General features: G+C 46.2%; 2 protein-coding genes across 2 annotated transcripts; both read left to right on the forward strand.

Moving 5' to 3' along the window:
• Positions 1-120: 120 nt before the first annotated feature.
• K441DRAFT_269332 (P-loop containing nucleoside triphosphate hydrolase protein) lies at positions 121-7,932 on the forward strand. The gene is made up of 2 exons (XM_067640870.1): positions 121-7,463; positions 7,521-7,932. Exons 1-2 carry the CDS (start codon positions 204-206, stop codon positions 7,797-7,799), a joined length of 7,539 nt encoding a protein of 2,512 aa, XP_067499284.1. The 5' UTR covers positions 121-203; the 3' UTR covers positions 7,800-7,932.
• An 8,293-nt stretch (positions 7,933-16,225) lies between these two features.
• On the forward strand, positions 16,226-18,934 carry K441DRAFT_667122 (uncharacterized protein). Its single transcript, XM_067649770.1, has 4 exons — positions 16,226-16,909; positions 17,090-17,183; positions 17,230-18,164; positions 18,215-18,934. Exons 1-4 carry the CDS (start codon positions 16,626-16,628, stop codon positions 18,651-18,653), a joined length of 1,752 nt encoding a protein of 583 aa, XP_067499285.1. The 5' UTR covers positions 16,226-16,625; the 3' UTR covers positions 18,654-18,934.
• Positions 18,935-20,123: the final 1,189 nt, after the last annotated feature.

Genomic DNA, 20,123 nt, shown 5'->3' on the forward strand with positions numbered 1-20,123 from the left:
TCCGCAGTCAAAATCTCAATTGACCGGGGGTGCAACCCTAGCGCCTCGTGTGTGCTAGCGTCTTGGCACAAAAGTTATCTCAAGAATTTTTGATATCGACGCCTTCATGCCCGTAACATTGCCTTCAGCGTACCAGAGCCTATTGCGTGCCAAAATAACGGGAGCACGCCCCAGGGGATTATCCACTCTGTTCTATTCACACAATGGAAATCTCTCAGGACACATTTACCCACTACAACACTGCATCACCCGCTTCCCTCGCTATAGAAGCTCTCAACCTGAACCTCACGGATACCCTTTTCACACAATATGAGCATCTTTTTGTTGATGTGTGTGCGCGCTGGCTTGTTTCGGACACAAATTCGTTAAAGAAAATTGCTGCCTTCGGGCGTATCGTTCCTTTCGCGCCTCATCTTGCTGNACATGTAGAGACATTCCTCTCGAAGCAATCACTGGGAGGCCTCTTAGATCCTGTCTCAATAAGCATTAGTAATGTAGAAGCTGTCCCTGAGCGTGAAATCTGCGAGCTCCTACTGGGTATTTTTCGATTACTTAGCTTCGACAACACCAATTTCGCGAAATATGTTCGACCGTCCACCCTTGAGATTCTTTTCTTGCATATGAGTGGAGTAGTACGATACCTGGCTATCCGAGTATTTTGTTTGTACCTTCATGCAGCGGATGCCGTCGCGGAAGAAATGCTCAAAAGATTCGCCGGCCATGATGCACTCCACGGCGAATGGGAAGGAAAGATCATCGACTACCGGTTCCTTAGCTTGTGGGAAGAGAAGCGCTATGAAGATCTGAGTGTGCAGCTGGGTGGAAAGTGGTCGGAAAGAGCGCTCCCAGCTGACATGCCTGCGGATTATCTCTCTCAGTTGACTGTCGATGTACATGGAGTACTCCTCCCACGACTAGGAGGGCCTCCCACAGATACGCCGTCAAATCTAGTTCCGACCTGTACCACAACTAAGAACCTGAAAAATGTCGCAGTAGGACTACTGAATCCGAACCCGCTTCTCCTTACTGGGTTAGCAGGTTCTGGGAAGACACTCTTGATTCGACATCTCGCATGGCGACTGAACAAGAGTCGCTCGATGGTCACTCTTCACCTCAATGAGCAGAGTGATGCAAAATTACTTATTGGAATGTACGCTACAGGTGCAACTCCTGGGACATTTAGCTGGCGGCCGGGTGTCCTTACCACTGCGGTTAGAGAAGGGCGGTGGATTTTTATTGAAGACCTAGATCGTGCACCAAATGAGGTCATTGGCACCCTATTACCTCTGATCGAGCGAGGAGAGCTTCTCATACCCAGCAGAGGTGAAACCATTAGAGCAGCTCGGGGATTCAAGATCATTGCGACTATGCGTACTACGTTAAATTCAAAGGATGAGGAAATGGTTGCGCGACCAAATATAATTGGCAGTCGGTTCTGGAGATTCATTCACATTCAAATGCCCAGTCAGGACGAGTTTCAAGAGGTCATCGTAGTCCGATTTCCCAACCTCCAAGGGCACATACCCTCAATCATAAGGGTCTACTCTAGGCTTCAAGCAATATACCGAGGAACTGGACTTGCATCAGATAACGGGGCGTCATTACGAGCCCTTACTCCACGCGATCTGTTGAAGTGGTGTGACAGAACTTCCGCCCTACTTACTAGTCCCACATCATTTAGCACCAACCAGTTGGACGATATTTTTCTGGAAGCATTGGATTGCTTTGCGGGGAGCTTACAGAGTGAAAGTGCGCGCCAGAGAGTCATGGCTTGCGTGGCGGAGGAGCTCCACATTGACCCTCAACGACGAGATCATCTCCTTTCTAGACGTGAAATTAAATACGAAATTCCTGGCAAGAGTTTGAGGACAAGTACATTCCGTGTTGGGCGAGCCGCGCTGCCACGACATCGACCCCCAGGTGCAAACAGGCCAGCGCCTTCTAGGCCATTCTCTACCAACGATTACACATTACGATTACTTGAGAAAATTGCCGTTGCTGTAGATCGTAAAGAACCCCTTCTTCTCGTGGGTGAAACCGGCACGGGCAAAACTACTTGCATTCAATATCTCGCTGAACAGATCGGACATAAGCTGGTAGCATTCAACTTGTCCCAGCAGAGTGAGAGCGGGGACCTTCTTGGAGGCTACAAGCCAGTCAACATCCGCAGCCTCATTATCCCTATGAAGGATGAGTTTGACGAACTCTTTGACTCGACATTCTCGCGAAAGAAAAACCACCGTTTTATCGAGATTCTTGGCAAACGAGTTGCAAAAGGAGAGTGGAAACGCGTTTGTGCCTTATGGCGGGAAGCTCTTCATATGGTTGAAGTAACACGCGCTCCTGTTGAATCTAGAGCATCCTCAGAGGATCTGGAGGGGGGACCGCCAAAAAAGAAGCGCAGAGTAGACTCTCTTCCAGCGGATTTCCCAAAGGCGAGATGGGATAAGTTTGCCGCCGACTTGAACGACATCGAGGCTCAGCTTTCGAGCGGATCTGAAGCGTTTGCGTTTTCTTTCCTTGAGGGAAATATTGTAAAAGCCGTCAGAAACGGAGAATGGGTCCTGCTCGATGAGATAAATCTTGCCTCCTCAGATACTCTGGAGGCCATAGCTGACCTACTTGGTGGTGGTCCAGATGGAACTCCTTCTATCTTGCTCACTGAGACTGGGAATGTTGAGCGTATTGTAGCGCATCCGAACTTCCGCGTTTTCGCCGCAATGAATCCTGCAACTGACGTGGGGAAGAAGGACCTTCCTCCAAGCATAAGATCAAGATTCACTGAGCTATATGTCGAAAGTCCAGATAGCGACCCAAAGAGTTTGCGTAGCATCGTGGGGAAGTATCTTGGCGGAGACCCTGGTGATTTCAATGTGGCAAAACTTGCATTAGACGTCACCAATCTGTACCTGGAGATCCAGAGGTTAGCAAAGATGAATATGCTTGTGGATGGCGCAGATCAAAAAGCACACTTCAGTCTCCGTACCCTAACTCGCACATTGTCATACGCCAAGGAAATGGCGCCACTATGCAGTCTGAGGCGAGCATTATACGAAGGTTTTCATATGAGCTTTCTTACCTTTCTTGGGAAAGCTTCAGAGGATCTTGTAGCTCCATTTATCAAACAGCATCTTTTCACTAAGCAATCCAACATGAAAGCCGAACTTGGAAAACCACTTAGAAAGCCAGATGATTCAAGAAGTTACGCTGCAGAAGGCCATTACTGGTTACGCAAAGGGCAATACCAGATTGAAGAACAATCGCACTATATAATCACACCTTTTATCCAGCGCAACTTGAACAATCTCATCAGAGCAGCTTCAACCAGGCGTTATCCTATTCTGATTCAAGGACCAACATCTTCCGGAAAGACCAGCATGATCGAGTATCTGGCAAAACGATCTGGCAACAAGTTTGTTCGCATTAATAACCACGAACACACAGATCTTCAGGAGTATCTCGGCACGTATGTTTCCGGTGTTGACGGGAAGCTGCAGTTCCAGGAGGGAATACTTGTTCGTGCACTTCGCGAAGGCCATTGGATTGTCTTAGATGAGTTGAACTTGGCTCCTACTGATGTGCTTGAAGCATTGAATCGGCTTTTGGATGATAATCGCGAACTCCTAATTCCAGAAACACAGGAAGTTGTAAGACCGCATGAAGACTTCATGCTGTTCGCGACACAAAATCCTGCTGGGATTTATGGCGGCCGGAAGGTGCTATCACGTGCTTTCCGAAACAGATTTCTTGAGCTTCACTTCGATGACATACCTGTCGAAGAGCTGACTGAGATTCTGCACAAGAGAACAAGCATTCCAGAGTCCTGGTGCAAGAGGATTGTAAAAGTCTATGAAGAACTTTCTATCCTCCGACAAGAAAATCGACTATTTGAACAGAAAAGTTTTGCGACGTTGCGTGATCTTTTTCGCTGGGCGCTACGAAAGGCAGAGACTGTCAACGATCTAGCTATCAATGGATACATGCTTCTCGCAGAACGTGTGAGAAAACTGGAAGAAAGACAGGCCGTTAAGAAAGTCATCGAAACGGTAATGAGCAAAGGGGGTCCTCGCGTATCTATTGACGAAAACCTTCTATACAACGAAAATTCCTCTCCAGAGATCAAATTATATCAGAGCAAGCTTAGTAATACTAGGAACATTGTTTGGACTGGAGCAATGCGCCGGTTATTTGTCCTTGTCGCTCACGCAATCCGCAACGATGAGCCTGTCTTGCTTGTCGGAGAAACTGGCTGTGGAAAGACTACGGTCTGTCAAATGCTTGCAGATGCATTTGACAAGCAACTGCATATCGTCAATGCGCATCAAAATACGGAAACTGGGGACTTGATTGGTGCTCAGAGGCCAATCCGAAACCGAGCTGCTATCGAAAACCACTTACGACAACAGCTTATCCACGTTCTCGGGCCCTTCCAAATTCGTCCGAATCTTACAGACTTGGAACTTGACGTTCTGCTCAGAATATATGATGGGCTCGAACAAGAGACTAAAAGTACTATACCCATCGAGAATCGAGATGCAATTCGGCTCAATCGAACTAGAGTAGCTGCTTTATTCGAGTGGGCTGACGGTAGCCTTGTCCATGCAATGAAGGCCGGCCATTACTTCCTTCTAGATGAGATTTCCATGGCTGAGGATTCTGTTCTTGAACGTCTTAATAGTGTCCTCGAACCCCAGCGCATGCTTCTTCTTGCGGAGAAATTGCCGAGTAGTTCATTGGTCATTGGCTCAAAAGAGTTTCAATTTCTAGCAACCATGAATCCTGGTGGTGACTATGGGAAGAGGGAACTGTCTCCGGCTCTGCGTAATCGCTTTACCGAGATCTGGGTCCCGGCGTTATCGGACAATGAGGACATACTCCAAATCGTTAAAGCCAAATTGAAGCCGACTGCTATTCAATATGCCGGATCTATTGTATCCTTCGCTCAGTGGTTCAATGATAAATACAACACCTCTGCAAACCCTTCAATATCTATTCGAGACACTCTTTCCTGGGTCTCTTTTATTAACGACTGCAAAACCTCAGACCCCGTATTTAGAATCGTTCATGGCGCTGCAATGGTTTTCATTGACACCCTCGGAGCTAATCCAGCTGCTCTGCTTGCAATATCCCCCGCTAGTGTGGATGAGGAGAGGAAGCAGTGCTTGAATCGGCTCAACAAACTCCTCGGTACAAATACGTTACCTTTATACTTTAAATCGATTAGTGTGAACGTGTCGGAAACCCTTTTGAGCTTAGGTCCCTTTTCGATCCCTAGGTCTGGCTTTGCTGTAAGAGAGCCAAGTTTCTCATTTGACGCTCCCACAACAAGATCAAATGCTATGAGGGTAGTGCGTGCTCTTCAACTTCCAAAGCCAATACTCCTGGAAGGAAACCCCGGTGTAGGCAAGACGACGCTTGTTACCGCTATAGCTAAAGCTGTAGGAAAACCTCTTGCTCGTCTCAATTTGTCTGAGCAGACTGATCTTATGGATTTATTTGGCTCCGATGTACCAGTTGAAGGTGGAATGGCAGGTACCTTTGCTTGGAGAGACGCACCATTTCTCAAGGCCATGAAAGGGGGAGATTGGGTGCTTCTGGATGAAATGAACTTAGCCTCGCAATCAGTCCTTGAAGGCCTGAATGCCGTTCTGGACCATCGTGGAGAAGTCTATATCTCAGAGCTAGATCAAACCTTCCATAAACATCCCGACTTCCGCATTTTTGCAGCACAGAACCCCCACCACCAAGGTGGAGGCCGGAAAGGACTACCTGCATCTTTTGTTAATCGATTCACAGTTGTATATGCTGACATTTTCAGACCAGATGATTTAACGATCATTTGCAAGCAGATATTTCCTCAGATCAATACCACAGAACTCAGCAAGCTAATTACCTTTGTTGCCGAGCTTGATAACCATGTAGTGCGCGACCGCAGCTTTGGCGTCCTAGGTAGCCCTTGGGAATTCAACTTACGAGACACTCTTCGCTGGCTTCAACTACTCACGGCCTCTCAAAGACTTCTTCCTGCTGGGAATGCTAGAGACTTCCTGGACACAATCTTCACCCAACGATTTCGGAGCGAGGCTGACAGAAACAGGGTCCTTGAATTATTCACAAGCACATATGGAAATAGAGTAGATCGAAGAACCTACTACCACAATCTCAGCCCAGCCGGCCTTCAAGTCGGGTTAGGACTGCTGGAGAGAAATCAAAGACTTGCATTTTCGGAAAACTCATCCTTTCTTCGCAACTCACAACTGTGCTCCATAGAATCTCTGATGATTTGCATTCAGCAAAATTGGCCGGTTATTCTTGTTGGTCCTTCAGGATCGGGAAAATCGAATTTGATAAGGCAATTGGCTGCCGTCACAGGTTCCAGTCTTGTCACATTTTCTATGAATGCAGACATAGACGCCATGGACCTTGTCGGGGGTTATGAACAGATTGACCCCTCACGGCAGGTTCATCAATTTCTGACCAAATTGGACCATTTCGTCCGAACCCGTATCATTGAAAACCATGCATCTGATCTATTGCCATGCTATCTCAAAGTACTAGAGATACTTAATAGCTCTGCTTCTACTATCGATTCCGAGATTTATTCTGTACTCGAGAAAATATCTCAACAAGAATCATCCCCAGAATCGCACCAAATCTTTGCAGAAATGGCTCGGCTATCAAACACCCCGCAGACAATTGATGGGGCTCGATTCCAATGGGTCGATGGTCTGTTAGTGCGGGCCTTGGAACAGGGCAAATGGCTCGTTCTTGATAATGCAAATCTTTGCAGCTCCTCTGTACTTGACAGACTCAATTCATTGCTTGAACCAAATGGATATTTAAGCATCAATGAACATTCAACCGCAGATGGTGACGCCAAGGTTGTTAGACCACATCCCAATTCCCGGATTTTCATGACGATGGATCCTCGTTATGGCGAACTATCACGAGCAATGCGAAACAGGGCTGTCGAAATTTGCCTTCTCCCTGACACAGATACGCAGCACGAGCGTCAATGTCTCTCACTTCCAGCATACCCTCTTGAATCAGCTGTGTATAGATTCCGGTATTTCAAGCATCTCACTAAAAATGAACAACACCTGTCACTAGATAATATTGATGTCTGTTTTGATCACCTTTCTATTCAAGATTCTAGTATGCTTGAAAGTTTTCACTCGGAAATCTGTAAAGGTTTAATCGACAGTTCGGAAGCTCAATTGGCCACTCGACGCGGTTTTCTTGGATATAATTCAACTCCTAATGATGATCCGTTCACTAATCATGTCCTGTCAATCTACAACGGAACCTCTAAAGATAACCAGAATGATGAACGGTCATCGATGCTCAAGCATAGGTTGGGCTGCCTTTTGCAATTTCAAAATCGTTGGGCGCCAAAAGCATCAGAATTTTACACAAAGCTGGGAAAATCGTTTAGCCTTGGAACAGACTTTGAGGAATCGCAGGTAAGTCATCTCATGCAATTGATGTATCATCTTCTAACCAAATGGCTTCTGCTATAGTCGTACCATCCATTGAATAATGACATGATTCTCTATTACAGCACTTCAAACATGGATGCTACAGCATGGGCGGTTACCGTATACGAGATCATACTTGACCACTTTAACATGAAGCAAGCTCTCGACAACATCAAAATACAGAGACTTGAGCGGAGAGTGGAAAAAAACAAAATCCCAGCATTTCTGGCAGCATTCTGGCGCGCCACGGCGCTCTGGATAGAGGAGGTGTGGCGGACAGGAACAGTTGATATGGTAGCTACGTTTTTAATCCAATCCTGAGACTCTTTACTTTTTAAATATGTTACTAATTCGTGTAGCATGCCATTAGACCTCTGGAAGTTTTGCGAACCCTCTTCTGGGCCTTCCTACAACTAGCAAGCTCCACTGGTTTCGACAGAGCAACGTTCCAAACCTACCTGGTGATTACTCAGGAGGTAGCGTCTTCGCTGCCAGTTGCTACTCAGTCAACAAGCGTGTTTAGTGACACAGTCTCTCAAGAGTTGGCTGTCTTTAGCTCTGGCACTCAACTTACGACGGGACTTAGTATGGAGCGCATCTGGAGACGTTTTAAGCCGAGGACGCCTAGCTCGGCAGAAGGACTAAAAAGCCTTCTGAACCTAGAGAGCCTTGCAGATCGATTCGACAACTCCTTATGGCAATCTCAAGAGTCCATTGCTGAAAGGTGTAAAATCCGCCAAGCACTATCAAATGCTTTATCCCTTCTCACGGTAGATAACGCTGATGCAAACGAACTTATTAGTGTAAGTTTAATTCGATCTTCTGAATTTATCTGGGACAGCTTATTAAAGCCTTATCAGAGCCTTGAGGGCGGAGTGTATAGTCTAGGGCGGGGAACATCCGAGGATGATCTGCATACGGCACCTTATTTTGAGGACGAGTTCGAGGGGATATGTCAATTCATTGATGTACTATCTAAATATGACGACTCGGTATTACAGAAGAACATTATCCTACTTAGAGCAAAATCTTCCTTGCTTGCAAAGAGACCGACAAAATCCGTGATGTCTAGGGCCGGTGCTATTGCAACGAAAACTTTCTTTCACTTGTTCAATTACCTTGGGCTAGAGAAAGTTAATGGGAAGGCGATAGCATTGGGAAAGACCTTTCACACGTCGATGCTGCGGAAAATGTAAGTTGGCAATAATTCCTTAGGGCGGCTTTCCTAAGCTAACAAACTATTTATAGGAACGACGTTGATTCTGTAACTCTCCAACAGATGGAATCTTTCGAGTCGGAACTAAAGACAATCGGCCAACACTTGGCAATTGAAACTTCTTGCTTCACAGTGCCTCAGCCCCTAGCTCTGCAAGGCCACCTTGGTAGATTGTTAGACGAACTTCTCGAGGCTCATCAAGATTACTTTTCGGTTACCAAGAATATGAGCTTCAACCTAATGGTTCCAACTACAGATCGCTTTCGAGTTGTTGCTCAAAGCCTCCTACCTTCTTGCCTAGAGTACCTCGGTACCAATCCAGCTTCTTCTTCCACAGACCCTCAAGCCGCTTCAACCGCATGGGTTAACTTCGCCTTAGCGGGACTTTCCTTATACGTGCCGAACCGTCCTTTTGACCCCGCTTTGAGACCAATGATCGAGAGGCGTTTCTTCCATGAGAAAAAGCGTTCACTAATATCCAAGTTAAATGCGCTCCAGCAATACGAGCGAGCGTTTACTGGTCAAGAGTCGAATCAGCGTATTCATCGTGTAAATCAAGAGCTGCAGGACATGAGTTCGGAGCCCTCCGTCCCGGCTGTTGCACGGCCAGTACCCTCTGAGTTGGAAGCGCTTCAGGGTGAATTCAACAATTTGCTGCACGTCTTACAACCCATTCTCGATGGCACGATCAGCACAGAAAATATTTCTCACGATCAAACCTTCCTGCAGAATGTTTCTCACGTCATTAAGCGGCTTTCTGAAAGCTACCGCTACTATGATGATATCACTGGTCCTACTGTTGGATTTTTAACGTGCCTCAAAATTGGCTTAGTGCTCGCTACTCAAGACAATTCAGAGAGAGGTCGATTGTCAAATTACGTTTCATACATTTCCCAGCATACGCCATTCTTCGGCCTCTCAGCGTTTCATCCCGATGTCTCGAGATCCCTCATTACAAACGCTGAGAATACCTTTAATGAACGACAACCCAGAGCCGATCTTCGATGGCATGCTCTTCAATCGCTCTCTGTCGTTGCTACTATAAATAGAAATGGACAGTTCCATTCCGAAGACCAGGAACTCGTCCACAACATCTTTTCTAGTTTCTACAGAGACTGGAAGGATAAGCTGCGCTCAGACCAAGAGAAGGAAGCTGCAAATTCAAGCCTTTATACATACCGGGGCGGCAAGGAAGAGGAGATTGAGGACGAAGATGATGAACTCGAGCTCTTCCCGGACTACGAGAGAGATTCACAATTAGAATGCCATACACAATCATCGTCCTCCGAAGAGCTTGCCGTTTGCTTGTCAGATCTGCATCAAGAAATTCTACTTGGGGGGAAGCCTGCCAAAGACGGCATCAAAGGTCTACTAGATTGGTCTGCTAGACAATTGGGGGCTATTCCTGAAGATGAGACTCATGATGCGTCTGTTACGAACCTTGATGCTAGTCTTCCCGCGATTTTTATTGCCATTCAACGTAAAACTGAAGCTCTTTCATCGACTGGAGCCAGGCGTAATTATAATTTCTACTTCGACGCAAACATATCGGAAGCTAAGCAATTTGTTAAACTGATTCACAAAGTCCAGCATCGCTATAAGCAGATCCGACAAATCTGGCCTGAACATGCTACTCTTGGAGACGTACTCCGCACCTGTGATGAAGCTCTTGCATTTAGACACATGGATCCTGTTGCAAAATTCTTGACAAAGGCTGAAAAGTTACATGGCTTCATTCACGAATGGGAGCGAGTCGCGAGCAGAGAATTCAAAGCCTCCTGTCTATACGAAGAACTCACAAAACTCCTTGTGAGCTGGAGACAACTAGAGCTGACGACATGGGCTCGGTTGTTCGACATTGAAATGGAAAAATGCGCTAGGGATGCGAAGAACTGGTGGTTCGTTGCCTTTGAAAACATTATTGCTGCACCAGAATCTCTTGAATCTTCTGAAAGCGCTCTGAAATCGCATGCCAAAGATCTTCTCAAGACCTTGGAGAGCTTCTTCTCCTCAACTATCATCGGCCAATTCCAGCAACGAATTAGATTACTACAGCAATTCTGTGAACATATTGCTCTGCGTGCTAGAAAAGTTCGGGCCTTGAAGCTAGTTCACATGGCTTTGGAGAACTTCATTGCGTACTTTTCAAGATTTGAGAAGCCCATTCAAGAGGCGTTGTCGAAAGGACGTCAAGCCTTGGAGAAAGAAGTGAACAACGTCATTCGACTTGCTAGCTGGAAAGACACCAATATCGAGGCATTGAAGCAAAGTGCAAAGACTTCACATCGGAAACTATCTAAACTTGTGCGCAAGTTCCGGGCACTGCTCAATCAGCCTGCGGCTAGCATAGTGAGGCAAGGATTTGCGGAAGAGCAAGTCTCACTGACAACGAAGGGGCAATTAGTGTTGGCGAAACCTAATAGTGATGCGTCTGCACTTGATGTTTGTGAGACACGGATCCCTGAGTGGCCATCGCGACCTTCCCGTTTCAAAAACCTCGCATCGACAGTCTCAATAATGCAAAACAGGTCTCGAGTTACCCCTGACAGCTTCGACAGCTCAGTTTACATCGAAAGCTTCATCACCGATCTCGAGTCATCCATGGCACAATTGCAGAAAGCAACGCCATCTTCTCTAACCGGGGAGAATAAAGAGACTGTGAAGCATCTGAAATCGAGAAAGAGGAAGCTGTTTGCTGATACATTAAGAGATGTTCGTCAGATGGGCTTCAAGTCAAATTTAGGTGGCGACATTCTCGAGAGGCAAGACTCGCTATCAACTGTGTTAGCCGGGCTATCCACAATCTCCACACTTCACAAAGATGCAGGACTTGAATCAGAGTTTTACTTACATAAAACGTTAAGCATCATGGCTCAGGTCAGAGAAATTTCCAAAGAGCACTCTGGCGACCTCACTACAGCGGAAGTGGCTCGAAGCGTAGGGTATTTGGAGAGCCTACTCCATTCGATGGTTCGTCAGAGAGGGACATTGGCAAAGACTCTGGAGAGTCTAGAAATGCTTGAAAAGTCATTACACCAAGCTGCAGCTCTTTGGGAGCCAGGCAAGTACAGAGCGATTCGAACCTCAGCCGAACAGCGTGACGATTCGAAAAAGCTCCACAGCAACCTTTCTTGGCTCTCGGAGATACTCAAGGTTACTGCAGAAATCGTTAATGCGCAATCGCAACTGGCTGAATTAGACTTCTCTATCGTTAGCAGTGGTCTGACAAAATGGGGTGACAACTTACAAGAGTTGTACAGTCATGCTCAAGGTTTGCCAAATTTACCGGAGAATATCTGGACCAACAGTCATGTTGAAATCGACCGGACAGCCCGCGAAAAACTGTTATTAGTCGAAACGGAAATTACTAAATGGATAGCCGAATTCCCAAATATCGAGTGTACGCTGAAGCAGGTGCTGCCATGGATAAGAAACGACCAGCCAGTTCCTGTTACCAAAACGGAAAGCCATCGCACAATAAGCGTTACTGACCTAAGCCACAAGATCTTTGAGGCCCTTGATATTATCCTCGGGTCAATTCAAGATGTCGAAAAGGCACTTGCAAATTTGCCAAAGTCTGCAGAGGATACTGCTTGGCTAATAAGGGAAGAACAAAGTCTTTCCGCAGTTATTAACGCTATGCATGTGCCTCAGGTAGCGACTGCGTTCCAGATGATTGCTTATTCGATGCAATATTTAGAGAATCTCGTTGAGGAGAACAGCGGTATCCAAGCTATAGCTGCAATGTTTGCTTCCTTGCATCCAATTATTCAGCAATATCACTTGTCATTCCGAGCCATACTCGACAGGCTTCTGGTATTTCACTCTTCAACGTGCAAGCTCTCATATCGCCTTGCCAAATCTTTTGTGTCAATCGGCACGCAAGGATTCTGCACTCCATCTGAGAGGTCCGACGAAAAAGGTGGTCAGTCGGAAAAGCTCGAGGCCGGAACTGGACTTGGTGAAGGCGAAGGCGCTGAAGACATTAGTAAAGACATCCAAGACGATGAGGACTTGACAGAACTAGCCCAGCAACCAGACGAAAAGGGAGACAAGGAAGATGTTGAAGATGAGAAGGACGCTGTCGACATGGGTGGAGAGGAGATGGAAGGCGAGATGGGTGATGTAGCTGACGACGGGGAAGATGAGGAATCCGGCAGTCAGAAGGATGGAGATGACGATATAGATTCAGAGGCAGGAGAGGTTGATGATTTAGGACCCTCAACTGTAGATGAGAAGATGTGGGATGGAGGTGAGGAGACAGAAAAAGATAGGAAGGGTGATGAAGGGAAGGGCACTTCAAACAAGGACGAGCAGGTTGCTGCTCAGGAGGAGGAAGGCAAGCCAGAGCAAGGAAAAGATGAGCCAGAGGATGAAATGGAAATGGATGCTGGTGTTGATGAGTCTGAAAATGTGGGTGGCGAGGAAATGGAGAAGATGGACCCTCATACCAAAGATGGCGAAACTCTAGAGTTACCGGACGAGCTAAACATGGACGATAACAAGTCTGACGCCAGGACAGACGACGCGAACATGATGGATGATGGGGAGGATGAACCTCTCGATGAGGAGATGGATACGGAACAGGGGCCGGCGGAGCCGGATGCTGCCCCGGAAACTGCAGAGAGTCCTAGTAGCACCACAGGACATGTTGAGGATGAAGAAGAACAAAATATAGATGAGGGGGAGGAGCAAGCAGATGCAGACGATTCGGTAGTTCCGTTACCCAATCAGCAGCGTCTTGGCGATGATTTAAAGCCAAGTGAAGATCAAGAGGATGCAGCTAATGGTGCCGAAGTTGGAGTGGGTACTGATTCCCTGGAAAATATCCAACACGACCAAGAGGCATCTGCAAGCGCAGCGAACCAGGACGATAGCGCCAAAGGAGAAGCATCTGAGAGGGATGAGCAGTCTACAGCTGAGGAAGGTAAATTCGGACAGACTTCTAAACCAGACGCAGCCGGCAGGGATGGGGATAGCCAGGAAATGTCAGAAGCCCAACCTTTCAAGCAAATTGGCGATGCCCTTGAGCGGTGGTATAATCAGCAACGCCAAATCCGCGATGCCACTAATAAGGATGATAAGCAAGTTCAGCAGATTGAGAGAGAAGTCAATATGGCTGATGCTGACTTTGAACATCTCCCGGACAAAGAGACTCAGGCAGATACGCAAGCGCTTGGGGCGGCTTCGGAAGAGCAGGCAAAAGCGTTAGATGAAAGCATGGCTTTACCGACAACTGAGAAAGAAGAGCACGTAACGGCTGTGCTAGAAGACAGGGACGCAGAGCAGACAATTGATGATAATGAAGACATCGATATGAAGGATGCCGAACCCGATCATCAAGAGAGACACCATACTGAAAGTGATGGAAGGCCAAAAGCATTCGTCGGCGAGCAGAAGCCTTTGACCTTCCCAGACGAAGAGATGCAGGACGCCGAAGAATGCTTAGACGATCACTCAGACACTGCTTCTGTCCATGAAGTCGAAAATCAGTTTTCTCTTACCCACCTCGACACGACAAACGTTCTACCCACCCCTGAGACTGCTCGCTCCCTTTGGCTTCATCATGAAAGCACGACCCACTCACTTGCGCAAACGTTAACCGAGCATCTCCGTCTAATTCTTGCTCCTACCCTCGCCACCAAACTCCGTGGCGACTTCCGCACCGGTAAGCGTCTTAACCTTAAACGAATAATACCGTACATTGCCTCGGGCTACAAGCGTGACAAGATCTGGCTCCGCCGGTCCCAGCCTAGCAAACGGGCGTACCAGATCATGATCGCACTTGATGATAGTCGCAGTATGGCCGAGTCCGGTGCCGCTAACCTAGCACTCAAAACGCTTGCCCTAATTACACGCTCCCTGGCTATGCTTGAAGTAGGGGAAGTAGCCGTCGTGGGATTCGGAGACGAGGTGAAGGTAGCGCACGAATTTGACAAACCGTTCACTAGCGAGGCTGGGGTAGAGATTTTTAGCCAGTTTGGATTTCAACAGCAGCGAACGGATGTGAAGAAGCTAGTGGAGAAGAGCTTGGGGTTGTTCCAGGATGCGAGAATGGGTGGGGTGGGGAGGATGGAGGAATTGTGGCAGTTACAGCTTATTATCTCCGATGGCATCTGCGATAACCATGGAGAAATATTGAGGCTAATTAGACGAGCCCAAGAGCAAAGGATCATGGTTGTCTTCATCGTTGTAGATGCCACAACTGGCCAAACACAGGGGCAGGCAGGGACCGATACGGCCGGAAAATCAAGAGCGCAGGAGGGAAAAGATAAGCAGAGTATACTCGATCTGCAGTCTGTGGATATTACGGCCGAAGGAAAAGTGGTTAGATGGCGGTATATGGACCGTTTCCCGTTCCGGTGGTATTTGGTAGTGAGGGATGTAGTAGAGTTACCCGGCATTTTGGCAACGGCGTTGAGGCAATGGTTTGCGGAGGTTGTAGATGCGGCTGGATGAGTATTTCTTTTACTTCTGTATTCCTTATGTACACTTTAAGGTCGTACATTCATGTNTTCGATGTCCTGGTTGTACCCTCATCAATAGCTTTAGAAATTAAGAGGAACATGTGAAAGCTATTTTGCATATTTGGTCATGAATTACTTAACAGCTCGTACTAAATGTATATCTAGTAGTGTCGGTCAAAGGGGCCACGCCTTGAATGTTTACGAAGAGTTCTGAGATAATCTCGGTGCGAAGCCGGGGTGCAGCTGAGCAGGGTCACGGAAAAGTTGAACAGGGTCACCGATGGGGGTCGGCGAAAGCTGAACGGGGTCACCGATGGAGCGCCGGGAAAAGGTCGGCAGGGCCACACTTTTAGCCATACAGAACGTGCATCAGCAGCCACAATTTACCGTAGTGACTGATACATTGAATATGCAATGCATATGCTCAGCATATATATGCACCCTATGAAAATATTTAAATGGCTTATTAGTGATATATTGGCGGCATCTATTTAGCATATACTGAGCGTATACTAAGCATATGTTAAGCATATACTTAGTATAAGCTTAGCATATGCTAAATAGATGCTATTAAACAGCCTACCTTGTATAGAATACAAAGGCAATACTTTAAAAGGTAGTATATAAGGGAGTAAAATCTTAAAAATGAAGATAAATTTAATATAGTGTGTAGACTTAGCATATACTACGCATATGCTAAGTCTATACACTGCATATACAGGGATATTTTAATAACTTAAATTATTAATTTTATTATGGCATATGCCCTACATATGCCACGCATAACTTATAATTTTTATTTATTAAATACTTTAAATTCTATAAAATAAATAAAAATGTTTTGTATATGCACTGCATATGCATAAAGCTCAGCGGGGTCAGAAGTTGAGCGTGGTCTGAAAGGTTCTGACCCTGTTCAACTTTGTGACCTTGCCGAGGTTTTCCGTGACCTTGCCGAGCTGTAAGCCCGTGCGAAGCCGACAAGTGAAGCCAAGAGCCTAGCGACGTCATGGCTGAAAAAAAAGGGTGCCACCTTCTAAAACCCTTGATTTGACAACGTGCAACGCGCGTCCTCCGTCTAGCAATTGGACCTGCAGAAGAATCTGCTAGGCGCCACCATTTATTACTCTGTGCGTGCCATATATCGACCAGGATGGCAACAGATCTCCCAGTCTTCTCTACTTCTGCTATCAGCAGTATCTCGATAAGAGTCATCAACACTTGCTTCAAGTAGTCGTTGTGAACATAACCCCTAGTTATTCTTTGCTTACTCGAGGGAAATCTAGAAGACTTGGAAGAACCTAAATACCGGTGTCGTGGTGGGGTGGTTCCTGAAATTTACAACACGTCAAGATTCAAGAGCCGAACCCGATTGGAACCACAGGATTTTGCATCACGCCTTAGGGCCTTATCAAGCAGCCCAAAGTTCGAAATCTTTACAGCTTGTAGCGAAGGTCTCCGCAAATGCCTCCAGGATGGGTGGCCAAAATTACCCCAGCGTTTCAGGTGGATGGAGCCTTACAACCCTTCCGTCTTCTTCGCCAAGACTGGAGGAATATACCTAAACGATACTTATCCGACTGGAAAGTCTTCAATCAATTGGTTGTCGCGAGTGCCGTCTATGTGTTTTTCACGAATCTCCTACCTGGAATTACTTTTGCTAGCGATTTATACGTTCTCACGGGGAAAAATTGGGGAACTATTGAAGTGGTGTTTAGCACAGGACTCTGCGGCATCATCTTCTCCTTGTATGTATTCTTTTCGACCCTATATTTCTACGCGTCATGTCTTCATCTTCACTAAATTAAATGGGCTTCCAAGCACATTTGAACCCTATTTTCTCCCACTTGGACGTCATTTGTGTTATGCCAAAGATTTTGGCGTATAATAGAATTTATGTAACTACATACTAAATCCTATTTCTCTAGATTCTCAGTCCAACCATTGGCTATCCTGGGAGTTACTGGCCCTTTTTCAATCCTAGCAGAGAATATATTTTCTCTATGTGAAACCTCTTTCAATGTAAGTATTCCCTCATTCTCGTATCTGTTTCTGCTAACCATAACAGATACCTTTCCTCCCATTCATGGCATGGTCTTTAATACACGCAGCATGGATGCACTACCTTCTTGCCATATTTAATGCGCACGACTGGACTATGCGATACGTCACTACGTTCTCGACCGAGATATTTTCTCTCCTAAACAGCATCATCTACTTCCACAAAGCAGTTCAAGAACTCCAAAGAGCTCGGAATGCTCTACCGTTTGCCGCGTTTCTCTATTCTATCATCGGTGCCATCGGCACCTGCATCGTTGCCATTTTCCTGTCCTCTGCAGAAAGCTGGAAGCCTTTTTTTCACCGGTATATCCGAATGGGACTTGCGGAATATGCTGCTGCAATCAGCATCATTATCTTCATTGGGCTTCCGCATGTCGGCGAACTGGCGTCTTTAGATAAGGAGACGCTTCAAGTCAGCAAATCCTTTACTCCAACCAGTCCCGACAGAACCGTCTTTTTCGTCCAGTTCTGGCATCTGCCGGTCAGTTGGATCTTTGCCGCACTCATACCGGGCCTCATCATTACTGTTCTCTTCTTTTTCGACCATGAAGTTAGCAGTATTATTTGCACGATTAACCGCTACGGCACACGGAAGCCAGGTGGGTTCGCCTGGGACATTGTCTTACTGGGTACAACCACCGCATTGTGTGGCATCCTAGGAATTCCGCCCGCAAATGGACTACTTCCGCAAGCACCACTGCACTCGGAGAGCTTGATGCATGACGAGAAAGAGAACATGAACCGAGTCGGATCTGATGGAGAACAAAAGACAGAAGTTCGAGTTTCCCGCCGCGTCTACGAGCAACGCTGGAGTCATTTCCTCCATGCAATCGGCATCTTGGCCTTTGTTAGCCCACCGTTGATGCATGTGCTAGGCTTGACGCCCACAAGCGTGCTAGCAGGCTTGTTCCTTTTCATGGGCGAGCAAAGCCTTTCAGTCAAGTAAGTCGAGACCCAATTGGGTCTATTCGTCTCTGCTAACAAATTTGCAGCCCGATATTATATCGCACTTTCTACCTCCTCACGCCTCCGCCGGAGCTCCCGAAACTACCAACGAGCATTTCCAGCTACGTGCCTATTCATATCTACACAATAACACAGATCATTGTCACCACGGGAATTTTCATCATCACCTTGACCAAAGCGGGTCCGGCTTTCCCAATTATAATCATTGCGCTGGTCCCAGTCCGGCTGCAGCTCATGAATAAGCTCTGGAGTAGAGACGTGCTCCGATATGTGGATGCGTGGGCCTGTCGCGATGGTACTCCTGAAAATGACGAAGATAGGCGGAAGGCTGGAGTCGAGGTGGAGTTACAGGTACGCAGTGGGAGTACGAGTGAGCTAGATGATGTGGAGAGGGGAAGAGTTGGGGATATGCCGGAGCCGATGATGACGAGGCGGCTGTCTCAGGATGACAAAAAGGAGGAGTAAAATTGATAGAACTAAGGAGGGATTTTGGGAAGCTAGTATAGATAGAGTCTACATACACTCAACGGCCTCGTTTTCAAGGATAGAACTATTACTAAAACCATCCACTTCTCTTCTTTACAACCCAGTTCGCAACTTCCCTGACTCTTCTATCTATCACACAACTGCCTTTCCCCTCTACCCACCTAAACAGCTCACTAAGCCCCGTGACAATCTTCTTACCCTGGAAGAACTTCTGCTCGTCCGGCACGAATCACCTCAACATAATAGGGGTCCTGGACCGCCTGCGCCCACACCTCCAGCGACGCCACCTCCAACATCACAGCGCCATCATATCACCAGCGAAGCCTAACTGGCTGATTAGCTCTTGTTTATTTAGTTACTGAGTAAGTAGATTACAAGGATTTGGCCCGGACTTGCTGACAAGCAAGCCAAGCTGGCTTGTGGGACGTTACCTCAGAAGCTCAGACCAAGAAATCGATTGTGCGGATATAGGAATATCCGCACCGTCCACTAAGCTGATTTAGGACGGCAATCGTTTTCTTGGTCTGAGGCCCTTTGGCGAGATTTATAGAAAACCTAAACACTATTTATATGAGAAGACTTTGTTAACTTTAACGAAATTGATCTACCCTCCTATAATACTTATTAACATTAAAAGTATACCAAATTATAGAGAAAAGCCTACTCTATAAAGCTATGAGATTTTTAGCTCCTTATACCCGCGCGACGTTAAGAGGAAGTTGTTGCGGTAGAGGCTATAATTCCACCTCTGTATTACTGAGCCGCGTAATAACCACCAACGCTAAACGCTTACGCCCACGCCGCCCGCCCTCTCTATAACCAGCGGATATTCTATCTGCGGATATTCTATCTACGGATATTCTATTTACGGATGTAACGGAACCTTGTAGCAAGAACTACGATAGGCTCGTCAATGGGCTAGGTATGTAGGAAATGCAAGTATAAAAGTCAACAACGTAATAACAACTAGTGGAGTGGTTGCCTAATAGATTAACTCTAATTATATTCTGAAAATCACTATAAGGAAGGAACTATCTAGGTAGGGACTAAGGGCCCTTAAATATATAACTATACTCCTATAAAATCCTTCTTATATATAATATACATATACTCTATTTACTCTATTACAGATTATATAGATCTTATAGATTATATAGATTACGTTATATAGCCTTAGTTACTATTCCTTATTATATAGTTCTATCGGCTCTATTCTAGATTATACCTATATTAACTAACTAGCTTCTTCTATCTCTTCTCTAAGTAGTTATAATATTATACTTAAAGCGTCCGTAATACCATCCCCCTTCTTTCTATCTTCGTCTTTAAAGATCCCTAATATCTCTAAGTTGTTTACTAGAGGTATAATATCCGTTTAATTAATTTAGTTAATATTATTGCTTATTATACCTAAAGCAATTTCTTCTTCTTTAACTGTTCGTCGTACTC

This window comes from Cenococcum geophilum (assembly GCF_001692895.1).
Source record: "Cenococcum geophilum 1.58 unplaced genomic scaffold K441scaffold_53, whole genome shotgun sequence".
Classification (NCBI taxonomy): domain Eukaryota; kingdom Fungi; phylum Ascomycota; class Dothideomycetes; order Gloniales; family Gloniaceae; genus Cenococcum; species Cenococcum geophilum.